General features: G+C 39.3%; 1 protein-coding gene across 3 annotated transcripts in view; it reads left to right on the top strand.

Annotated features, from left to right (window-relative positions):
* Positions 1 to 9770: 9770 nt before the first annotated feature.
* The window catches only part of FSHR (follicle stimulating hormone receptor), a gene marked incomplete at its 5' end in the record, with an annotated part of 83694 nt that continues 81463 nt past the window's right edge, over positions 9771 to 12001 (top strand). The window contains one exon of one of the 3 annotated variants that reach the window (XM_082758070.1): positions 9771 to 9955. In XM_082758070.1, the coding sequence (XP_082614196.1) occupies positions 9771 to 9955 (185 nt within the window). The remainder of the gene's footprint in view (positions 9956 to 12001) is intronic. The other 2 variants (XM_082758071.1, XM_082758072.1) reach the window with 2 other exon arrangements.

Below are 12001 nucleotides of genomic sequence, written 5' to 3' on the forward strand. Positions count from 1 at the left end.
ACTCCGTCTACACAAGGAGTCAAATTTTAACTGTACATGCAGAGTACAGTGCAAGTACCCAAAGTGACAGTGGTTAAGCTAGGGGAGACCAGGAGTCATATGTCTGGTATTGCAGAGTGGACTCTGGGGACCTCTGCTCAGCTTCCTAGTGAATCCACCCACCAAGCGTGGTGGTTTTACCCAGCTGGACAGCCGAGTTCCGCCACAACCAGTCTCTCACTTCCCCTCCTCAAATGGAAAAAGGGTGAAAATAAGATGAAAAGGGTTCAAGGGTTGAGATAAGGACACAGAGATTACTCAACAATTATTATCGCAGCCAAAACAGACTCAGCATAGGGAGATTAGAGAAATTTATTACCTGTTACTAACAAGCTAGAGCAGTGAGAAACAAACAAAAACACCTTCTCCCCAGCCACCCTCTTTGACTTCCTCCTCCCAAGTGGCACAGGGGAATCAGGAATGGGGGCTGCAGTCAGTCCTTGATGCTTTGTCTCTGTCATGGTCACTCTCTACCCTTGCTCCATGTGGGGTCCCTCAATTGGGATGCCATCCTTCCCAAACTGATCCTGCGGGGGCTACCCACAGGCAGCAGCTCTTAAAGAACTGCTCCCACATGGCTCTGTACCATGGAGTTCATCCATCCCCCAGGAGCAAACTGCTCCAGCACAGGTCCCCCATGGGTGGGCGTCAGCTCCCCCCAGGCCCCCTGCTCCTGCATGGGCTCCTTTCCACGGGCTGCAGCTCCGGCCCGGGACCTGCTCCTGTGGGGGCTCTCCATGGGCCGCAGCCTCCTCCAGGCTACATCCACCTGCTCCATTGGGGGCTCCTCAATGGGCTGCAGCGTGGAGATCTGCTCCATGTGGGACCCACAGGCTGCAGGGGGACAGCCTGCTCCACCAGGGGCCTCTCCACAGGCCATAGGGGAACTGCTGCTGTGCACAGGAGTTTCCCCTTTCTTAAATCTGTTCTCACAGAGGCACAAACAACATTGCTCACTGGCTTGGCTCTGGCCAGTGATGGGTCCCTTTGGAGCTGGCTGAAACTGGCCCTTATCTAACATGGGGCAGTTTCTGGATTCTTCTCACAGAGGCCAGCCTTACACCCCCCTGCTACCAAAGCCTTGCCATGCAAACCCAATACACCAGGGTGTGCTATAAATTTCTCTGACCCTAAACCGGATGCATCTGTAAAGTGACACTAGAGCTCTTTCTGTACCTAGAAGTAGGGATAAAAATCAATATTAGAATTTTGCAGTGCTTTATTAACATGATAACGAAGGCTATAAAAGTACCCGAGTGTGATGGAGAAGATTGTTTTTCATCACCTGTAGAAACTCATTAGTCCACCAGCTGTTTCATTCCTTGCATTAAGAGCAACAGCAGGACCTTATTGTTCTCCTCCTCTCACAAAGAAATGTGACTGACCTCCTTACCATGTGCTGAGATCACTTGCAGGCAGATGAAGAATGAGCCTCTCCGCCACCTTCCATGCAATAATCTGCTTCCTGGCAGAAGAGGTGTCAAACAAAAATTACTGCAAGGAAGCATTTATCACTGCATAGTCCTATAGCACCAGTTCTAGCTTGCTGACACAGCTGGAACCTGCTCCTTGTTTAGACATGCCCAACTTTCCTTTCAGTGCTTATTTGCTTGCATTTAAATGTGAATGTCATTTTTCATTATTTTATATGCTAATGGACAGATTCTGATGTTTTTAAGCCACGTTTGTCAGAACCTTGTTTCAAAAATAATTCTATTAGCTCCAGTGGACCTGGGGGAGTACACTTGAATAGCAGTGGAGGAATCCCAGCAGGAAGAGCAAGGAAAAGTGAAAGAGGAAGACAGCTGCAAGAGATTCAATCACTATTTAGATTTTAATGTAGCTCTACATCAGGCATTGATTGAAGTTTGTTTTTTTTGTTTAATTTGCTGTAAAAGCCTCAGCCAGAGTAGGAAGAACCTTGTTTGCCCTTCTAGGGATGCCTTAAAACACAGATGCAATATTCATTCTCACTGTATCATGTTAAAAAAGACTCCATGATTCTTTGGCTCCTAATTATCACCTCAGGCAGCTTATTTAGCCTACCTGCAATGAAGGCAAGAAGTATACAACATACTGTAACACTCACAAAGTAATTGGGCCACTTTCTAGCCTTCCTCTATCAATATTAATAAACTGCACTAATTGCACAATGCTTTCTTTTTTATCCTTTTTCTAAACCTGCTATAGGGATTTGCATCTTCTTTAGAGGCCTTAACAGATGTTAATTTGTATTCTTGTCTTTGTGGTGTTTTGTTTGTCTTGTTGGGTTTTTCTTGTACTAAGTGCCAGAAAAAAATGTGTTTCCTAAAAGGATATTTAGTGTCTTTCATGTATCAGCCTGGGCTAAGCTCTTTCTTTTCTCATGCAGAGGTGGTTTCTCCTAAGATGTATGAGGTCAACAAAAGAGAAGGTATACATTGCAGCATGACTTGAAAATAAAAACAAAAGTAGAAAGTTAAGTGATCTATGGTATCTGTCAAGATATTTCCACTTCAGACATCTTTACTATATTTCAGTGTTTGAAACGCTCATCCAGTTTGAAAGAATTTCAGCAAATCTAGTTGCTCTGGCCAAGCCACAGGTTGTCAGTTCTGTCCATAGGCAGGTCATAAGTATTAGAGGAGTTAAGCAAGTTTTCCCTTTATGGATATCTCAGCACTTCAATCCTTGAAATTCCTCATGTGTGTTCTGCCAGGCTGCTCTCTTTCAATATTAGGATATGGTAATTACATTACACGTTATGGAGGCATCATTAGGATAATTTTTTTTTTAATTCATTTTATTTCATAATAAATTGTACCTGAAAGTATTAATGAATTCTTGAATTTCAATAAGTAAGACATTCAAGTTTGCTGCTAAACTGCATGGTTTTCTGGATGGTAGGCTCATGAACTTGGAAACAGTGGGCAGGAAGCATTGCCAGGCTATTTTTTCATGGATTAAAGACTAATGGCTGAGAAGGATATTGTAACCATGCTCAAAAACAGCTGACAATATAGGTTGGAGGAAAAGCATGAATAGTTGGCCTCTATTTTGTTTTCTGAGCCATAAATAGAATAACAAAAAAAAAAAAAAGATCAGGTAGCAAGGGACATCAGGAGGTGTCCAGTCCCATCTTCTGCTCAAAGCAAGGTCAGCTGTGAAGTCAGGCCAGGTTGCTCAAGCATCAGGTCTTTAAAACCACCAAGGAAGCAGACAGCACAACCTCTCTATTGACCTGTGCCACTGCTTGAATGTCCTCAGGGTTTGTGGTCCAAGGTTCAGGGCTTTGCATTTGTCCCAGTTGAATTTCACCACATTCTTGTCAGGCTGTTTCTCCAGTCTGTCTAGGCTCCTTGGAAACCGGAAATTAGATCCTTAATTCCTGTGGAATTTTAATGAGGTTTAGGTACACAAGTTTTCTGGTGTCTTCCCATTTAAACTATTCCTCTACAGATAATAACATGAACAATGGGTTGTTGCTATTCTTATGGATATGTCTATCTTTTGCTATAGTTATGCAAGGTTTCTCTTGCCTCACACCTCTGGCCTTCAGATACACTTTGCTGATGGCGAAAGACAACAAAGAATACATCGTGCAAAGCTAGGCAGGCTTCAATGCTTCTTGTGCATTATTTTGTTCTAGTCAAACCGATTCACAGACTGTGCAAAGTAAAATTACTTGCATAACTAACTGTGCTTTTGCAGACAAATGAAAGAAACCTAGTAGATGGGCTGTACCTTATTATTGACTGGGGATGAACAGACTCAAGCCTGGAGAGTATTAGATGGGGTGGCAAGGCCTATTCTTTAATTTCTGTGTTGCCTGTTGCATAAGATTTCTTCATTCCTAAAACACATGAGGAGCTTATATTTTTAGGCTGCCTCTGAAAAATCATGTAGATGAAAGGCTGGGCAGGAACTTGTCCACCATCAAAGCCACAGAAGTATCAGGCAGAGTGAAGTAGTCATAATTCCCTTGCCCCCTAGATCATAATGCAAGATCATAATTCTCACTGCAGGAAAGCATCAGCAAAAATGTTAGAAGGAGGTGAGACTTTCATGCTGAGAGGAGTCATTCCCTAGTTTAAACAGGTAGACAGCAGATGCTAATTAGGTTTTAAGGTGGGGCAGGGAGGCAACAATAACAGGAGGGAAGAAGTAAGCACAATGCACTTGGTTATTGCTTTATTACATGTAATGCTGTACAGCATGCAGCTCTGTGGTCTGCACAGGTGCTATTTAGTAAGGGAATTGAGCACGGTCAAGTTTTGAAGCCAAAGGGCAGGGGGTCACAAACATCTGTGTGAGACTAATTCCATACAGTTTTTTATCCTTTCTTTATACCAGTGTTTCTTCTCTTCTTGAGTGAATGCGCTCCCTCTGGTGGCTCATTTACTATCTCCGTTTCATTTCTTTTTCAGTTAAGGCTGCATGCAAGCAACTGGCTAAAAATTGGGAGAGCTATAATGTTATGCTTTTATTCAGCTAGCTTAATGTTTTATGTTCTCAGCACTGAGGGCATAAATAAAGTTTTGTTACCATAAAAGTCAGTCAAAGAAACTCTCTAAGACTCAATTTGGAGTTTTAGAAAAGAGGCATTCTTTGATTGTGGCACTGGACACACGGGACCACTCCACCTAGTGTGCATGCTGAATTGTTCAAGCTACAGGGGTTATATGCTATTGGATTATACATATTTATTAGATTTCCAATACATTATTAACATATTAATATAATTTCCTGTAACTCATTAACATACGTAAATGTCCTTGATGCACATGCATTTGTTTCTGCTGGTGGTCTTTGGAGGTCTTCTGGTTGTGGTAGATAGTCTTGCCACTGTGTTCAGTGGCTGAACCCAGTTCTTGCGCATGCTCAGGTCATCTCCTTCTTCCTTATCTTATTGTTTCAATTTAGACATGCATACTAGGCTAAGTCATTTATATATCCAAGGACCTATGCATACCATGAGTTCCTCACTGCTTCTTTTCAGACACATCCTCCAGGTCTGAGTTATCTTGCCCCCCCTCCCCGATCCTGAGATACAATTCTTCATGGTCTTACAGATAATGCTGACTAATTAGTGAGTAAGGTAGCACCAGAGATTTCTAGACTTCCTTCTATGTAGCTAAACATAGTAAAGGTTTGGCCTATCTGTTCATAAAACATGTCAGATTTTGTTCTATTTGTCTATCAGGGAGAGAGCTAGTCCTTCTGACTCCGTATCTGTCTAGCCATTCAAATGCCTTTTAAAATAGTCTCCATTCATAAAAATAAATAAATAAAATAAAACTTAAAAATAACAACAAAACCTATTCAAAAAGAAAATTTCTGAGATGAAAAAAATATATATATCAGGTAAATGTTTTGTTGGCCTCAGTGACCCACTCTTTTAAAACCCAAGTTGATCATTCACAAAAGGTAAATCAATGATGTGTCCAACTCCCTCTTATTATTTTCCTCTTATTCTCCTTTGTCTATCTGTTATGTCTCACACTAAGTTTTTCAGGGCAGAAAAAGCCATTTTCTGATCATAACACAATAGGAAAATAAATGTCATTACTGCCTGCAAAGCCTACAGAAAAAAAAACGTGCTGGAAACCATCAAAGAGTGAAAAATCTTCACTCTGAATTATGAACTTCTTTTGGATGTGGTTTGCATGTCATCTGTTCATACAGGCAATTTATTTGCCTGAATATTTTATAGAACAATTATAGTTGAGGAAAGCCAATCTTACAGTGGTATTCAGTAATTAAACACTATTCTGAGACTAGGAAATATCATTAGAAAGAGTGTTTACTTAATTAGATATCATGTTATGTTTCAAAACAGAGAAACACAAGCAGAAACTGTTGCAAACTTGCTTGCTTGTAGGCTGATGTACTCCAATATTCAGTAAACATTCTGCTGTACAAGAAAACACTTTCCACAGCTCCAGAAGTTATATTTGGGTGCTGAGTTGACCATGTCTTTGCACTGCAGTGGAAGGACTTTGAGTTATTTTGGTGTATTTGAGGCAAGTTTAGTTAGGACAAGAGGTAAAGAGCTGGGATGTTTCCTTTTACTTCTCGTTGTATACCCAACAATCCAGGTGACAGGCACCTTGGTCAGTGGGTGGCATCTACAAAACACCTCAGTTCCTTTAGGTCAGTGCTTGCATAATTAGGCCAATGCTAATTTAGAGGCCAATCCTATTAACCAGATTCATTTACTACTGTCTTTAAAAAGAGCTCTCAGTGACCATATAACACTGAATTAACTGTCTATCCCAGAAGTCATCTAATTACATAATTTACAATATCATTGTTGAGTTTCTAGCATAATTCACTTGATTGCATGTTTGTTGCTACAGTGCATCAATTTGAGGAAATTTCTGTTTCCTTACTCGGGAAAACAGTTTACACTCTCAAGACCAATTTGCCAGCTGGAGCATAGTTCTTCTACAAAAGGATGCAAAGGCTCCTAGAAATATCTGAAGGCATCATCATCTCTGCATTTATACTTTTGCTAGTATGTATGTCAGTGATGACACATCACAATTAACTATCTGCACGAAAGGTCCTTACTCCTAGCGTCTGAGCGTCTGAGGCTAGCAGAGTATGCTTCTGGAGCATTTCTATGAAGGTGTTAGTTTGCCCCCCCTGTTGCTTTGAACAAGCTACTGAAGAAAAAGTAAAAAGCCCTGTGGTGACGTAAAGATGCAGGACATATATGTGACTAGCTTTAAGTAGCTAGTCACAATGGATCTCCTTTCATGGTTCTTTGGGTTCCCAGGCATGTTGTTTATTCTACCATGGTGCTCAGGAAGGGCTTGTGAGTCCAGCCACCCCAGGAAGAGACCAGGAGATATCTTGGCTTTTTTTTTCCTCCTTTTCATGGGTTTTCATCCTGGGGGGAGACGATTGTATTCCTGAACTGGTAACACAATTGTAAAGGGAGGATCATCACCTGATTGATTAATCCAGGGGGCTTTAGTGACGTGGCTGTACGTCACTTGACAATAGAGAGCAGAAATTTGGAGAGAAATACCTGGTTCATTGAATTTAATGATAACTGGATATTTCCCTCAGTCTTACCTCCACAGTATTTTGACAGAACCATGGGTTTAGGCATTTTTATATTATTGAATAATCAGCATCTCACCTGTTGTAAATGAAAGTGGAGCAGTGTGTACCACACTGATAAAAATGCCTCACCAAACAAAAACAGGAAGGAGAGAACCTCCCTCCAATTTTTCTTTATTAAACTCATAATTTGTTGCTGGGCATGACCTGATGTTTTAAGATGTCTCCTTTTCACTAACTGTTTTAAAATAAAGCACACTTGGCATAATTTTGAAAGTCATTAATAACTGAAAATATCCCTAGTGATATTTTTTAATCTCCTGACTTGTGCATATAGAAAAATTGTTACTGTGATCTGCAACAAATTTTGTAGTTTGATATATGAAACCCAAAGTTAATCAAATTGCTATGTCTTCACATTTGTCCTATTTATTTTGACATTCGGAGAATGTTACCACTTTTTAAACTTTATTATAAATATTACTATCCATTTCATCAGTATAACATGACCATTTATACTGATGTATTTCAGAATGAAGAGATATGGCTTACACTCATTTGTAAACAAATGAAAATGTGCCCTGTATATTACTGAGGTCTCATTTTTGGTGGGTTTTCTTTTTTTTTTTTTTTTTTTCGTGTTTTTTTTTTCTTCTTTTTTTTTTTCAGCTGACTTTCAGTCTGTAGCTGCAAAAATGAAGATTTGCTATTGAAAAAAAAAAACAAACAAACAGAAAACCTAGTATAAGTTGTCTTCCTGGCATTCACTTAAATCATGAAGGGTCTAGTTAGTTGTTCATCTTTCAGTGGAATGCAGCTCTTTTTTTTCACTAAATTGGAATTTGTTTGACCATAAAACTTACTCCTGCAGTTTTCATCCCATTGAACATGAAGGAAAGTAAAAGTTTTGCTCATTAAAGAAGATCTTGTAGGTCTAAGATATTTCAAAGGAAACAATATGTATATAAAAGTCTTTTCCAACCTAGATGATTCTGTGGTTCTGTTCTATATATTCTATATTTCATATACTTATATATGAAAAGAACAAGGAAAAAATCATTTTTTTTTTAGCAATCACTCTGATTCTCATGACACTTACTTAAGATGGCTTAACAAAATGGACTCTATTTTACATATATAGCTAATTTAATGCTCTTACAATTCGTTACAAGCCTACCATTGTTAGAAAGAGATTGTCATTATTTTTTTAATAACTTTTTCTGTGTAAATATCACTCTTCTCATCCTGAGTAGGCTTGGGTGACTGGGGGAAAACAGCAAATATTTGGTAAAATTATGGTAACAGTTAAGTTAACTTAAATAATTAGTTGAGTTATTTTTTAAACTGAATTAACCCCACTCAGAAATATGTATATTTTGGTACTTATTTTAAAGGTGAGAATGGTGGAAGTTTTTCTATCAGCTCCTTATAGAGAAAAAGATGCTCTCTTGTGTCTCGTTAGCTTTACCTACATTTTTGATTATGGAGGAATTGGGGGGGGGGGAGAGGAAAAAAAAAAAAAAATTAACAGCTACTTTTAACAAGATTACAATCTTTACAAGCAATCTGAATAACTGAGTGTGAGTCAATTTCAGCAGTTAACCATGGAAATCCATCTACTGAGTTTACTTATCAGGCAAGCAACTTAACAGCTGTGTGTGTCTGAAATAGCCATTTACAGACTCAAACAAACAAACAAAAACTATGTATCTCTAAACTCTCATTTCAAGTGTCTTCTAGACAAATCCTGGTTCCAGATGACAGACTAGTGCAGAATGACAGAGACAGGAAAGAGTTAGTAAGGTCCCTTCCACAAGGATTAATATTTGTAACAAGAAAGATAATTTTACTCATTCAACAAGTAAATAGATAAGGTCTCAAAGATGGGATTCTGTGTCCAGGCCTTATGATGATGTTCTTGAAGCTAGTTTCCTCCTGTTGTGTCTCAAATCTGTTAATTTTCCAGATGATGAAATTAGGTTACTGGTCTCCAGGGACCACTTGGGTTGTGGCATTTTCTCTCTCTGTGTTCATTTAAAGGTGCCAAGGAAGAAAGGAAAAGAATCAGAAAGTGCATGTAGAATAATCACAGTTAAAAATAAAGGTGTGTTATTTAGCTCTAGCTTCAGTGTTATATAGCTTTTAATCAAATTGATTATATACTTTATAAAATACAAATACACACACATATGTATATATTTACCTAGGAGCAACGTAAAAGCAGGGACTCTTGGATCCATGAAGGGAAGCACAAATAGTACCTCTCCTTCCGTGGCAACAGTGCCTAGAATCTAGGACATGAAAATACTTTTTTTTTTTCCTTGTCTTACCAAGTAAAACATACAAAAAAACATAGCTGAGATGGAAGGCCCCTTTTCCAGTGTAGATATGCAGTGCATCAAAAGCACTCTGGGGCCTGTGATTTCAATGACACTTAAAATAGAAAGTAATATTATAAAATAAATATTACAAAAATATTATAATAGAACTTTATTATGGAAAGCCATCACTTCTCTCCATCCCAACAGCAAGTCCATAAAGGATTTCTGGCAATGAAGTGAAACTTGCTTAGAAGGCCTCCCCTACAAGTCACGTGCTTCGTCTCAGCTTTTAGGGCGGATCTTTGACGCAGGGAGTCTCTCTGAGTTGCATCGTGAGGTCTTCACACTCCTTCCTTCTAGATGGAGGATAAGGGGGCAGATGTGAAGACAGAGATGTTCTTGGTTCTCACATGCTCACTGATTCTCCTGGCAAGCTGCTCCAGCTGCCAGCACCACATGTGCCACTGTGCAGGCAGGATTTTCATCTGTCAGGAGAGCAAGGTGGTCCAGCTTCCTCGGGACATCCCCACCAATGCCACTGAACTGTAAGTGGGGAGAGGGAAGGGTTGTGAGTAGCAGCCTTCTTGCTGGCTTTCAAAATAAACTGCTGCCAAGGATCGGGTTTGGAGGGATCACTGGGGAAATTTACTCCAGCTGTTGGAAAAGCACAGAGCTTCCTCTGACACTCACTTAATTATGGCTTGAAGCTCCTCTCCCTCACTCTTATCGTGCTCACTTTAAAATCTCTGTTAAGAAAAGATGCAATATGGTATAATGCAAAGTGCAGAGTACATTTTAAACAGGATTCCTTGGTACTGTAACAGTAACTTGAAGTATTAAGTCTAAGCTTTCTTTACAGCTTACTCTCACATTGTCAAAGCACATAGTACAACTTGTCTGCCCCAAAAAACTTGGTGAGCATTTCTGTCTGTGCTGGAGGAGCTTTCAGAAGCTTTGGGCTTATTTGGCAAGAAGTAGTTTATTGTTTTTTGTTTGGAAATCATGAAGGCATTAAAGAAAGGGCTGCAATGAGGTTCAGAGAGTGACTCTCCTCTATCAGAGGAGCAGCATGACTGAGTTGAAGAGAGTGAACCTTGTAAAGATACAATATTGCGCTACTCAGAGAAGATTTTTTTTTTTATCTTAAAGCTTCTTTTTGCTTTCCATAAAGTAACATGAAGAATATTGTATGGCAGCTGTTTTCTGTGTCACTAGAACAGGCCAGCAAGAAAACTCATGCAATGTCAAGCACATAACTGTGCAAATGATTGTTTTCTTTTTTCTTTTTTTTTTTTTAAAGCAATTTATATTGCCCATTGCCTACACCCACAGGTGTCTGGCATCATTAGGACCTAACACAAAAAAAATGAAAGGAGTCATCATTGGTAAACCCTTTTATTAATAACTAGAGAGGCAAGTTTGGAGGGAGGACACAAGGAGGAATTATATGTCCCTGGCTGAAAAATATGTCTCTATAAATATGTCCGTATCCTGACCTTACAGACCATATATATCCTTGGTTAACGTCCCACAGTTTTCCTAGCACAGAAGTTTTGTTTCATTCAGAAGGAGTAGTCATTATGCTCACTGAATAAGCAGGCTGTGGTGAAAACTTGAGAAAAATGCCTGAATTAACCACATAAAGTCAGTAAAAGTTTAAATCATTCTCTCAACTAGAGGGAAAAAATAATCCATCTGTAATTTGTGTCATCTAAATCTTGGGTAAATTGTGCTCCAGGCACACACTGCTAATTTTGTTTAATTTTGCTTTGATTGTTTCATTAGATTAGACAGGTAAGGGTTGCCTTCCAGGGATTTAAAAAAAAAAAAAAAAAAAAAAACTTTATTTTTGCAAAGTAGAATTTTAAATCACCAAAAACACCTGCTAGTAAAATGGGGTTTGTTTCCAGTAGATTCTTGTTAACTTCTCTAGGGTTTTTTCATGTTGCTAATGTGCTGGTTCTTTGGCACAACTGTGTGTTCCCTGAGACAGGCTGACTACAACATGATGTGACTGTAAACAGCAGCTGAATTCTTTCTTCTTGCAGTGTTGTATAAATATTGCAGTTTGAATCTCTTGACTTGACTCTCTTCCCATTTACACCAACTTTTGTTTCCTCAGGGGGCAATTTTTGTCCTGTCAAATCACTATAGCCCTGGAATTAATTTTAGTATACCTTAAGAATTTGTCCGTGAAAACTCTGTAGATTCTAGTGCTAATGTGGCAAAAAAAACAGATGCATTAGCTGAGGAGTTTTAAAGTGACAGATAAACCTTAGATCCCCATTCAAGGTTAAAAGGGTTTTCTGGAAAGGTGTTTTCCTAAATTGAGTACCCAGTGGGTTGTTTCAGCTGACTGAAACAGACTTTGCCACTCCAGATGCTGTTGCAAATGCACTGTTGGTAGCAGAGAATAAGATCTCTTCGTGTTTCTTCCAAACACCTCAAGGAGTCAAAAGGGTTTTAAAACCAGTGTAGCAACGTGAGTGTAAATGGCAGTGGCATCTAAGGATCCTCTGTAGGACATGCGCACAGATTTCTCCCTGCCAAGTACAGCTCCTGCAAGGTGCTTTTTTCACTTAAGAACTCAT

The sequence above is a fragment of the Aythya marila genome, assembly GCF_965140915.1.
Source record: "Aythya marila genome assembly, chromosome: 3".
Lineage (NCBI taxonomy): Eukaryota > Metazoa > Chordata > Aves > Anseriformes > Anatidae > Aythya > Aythya marila.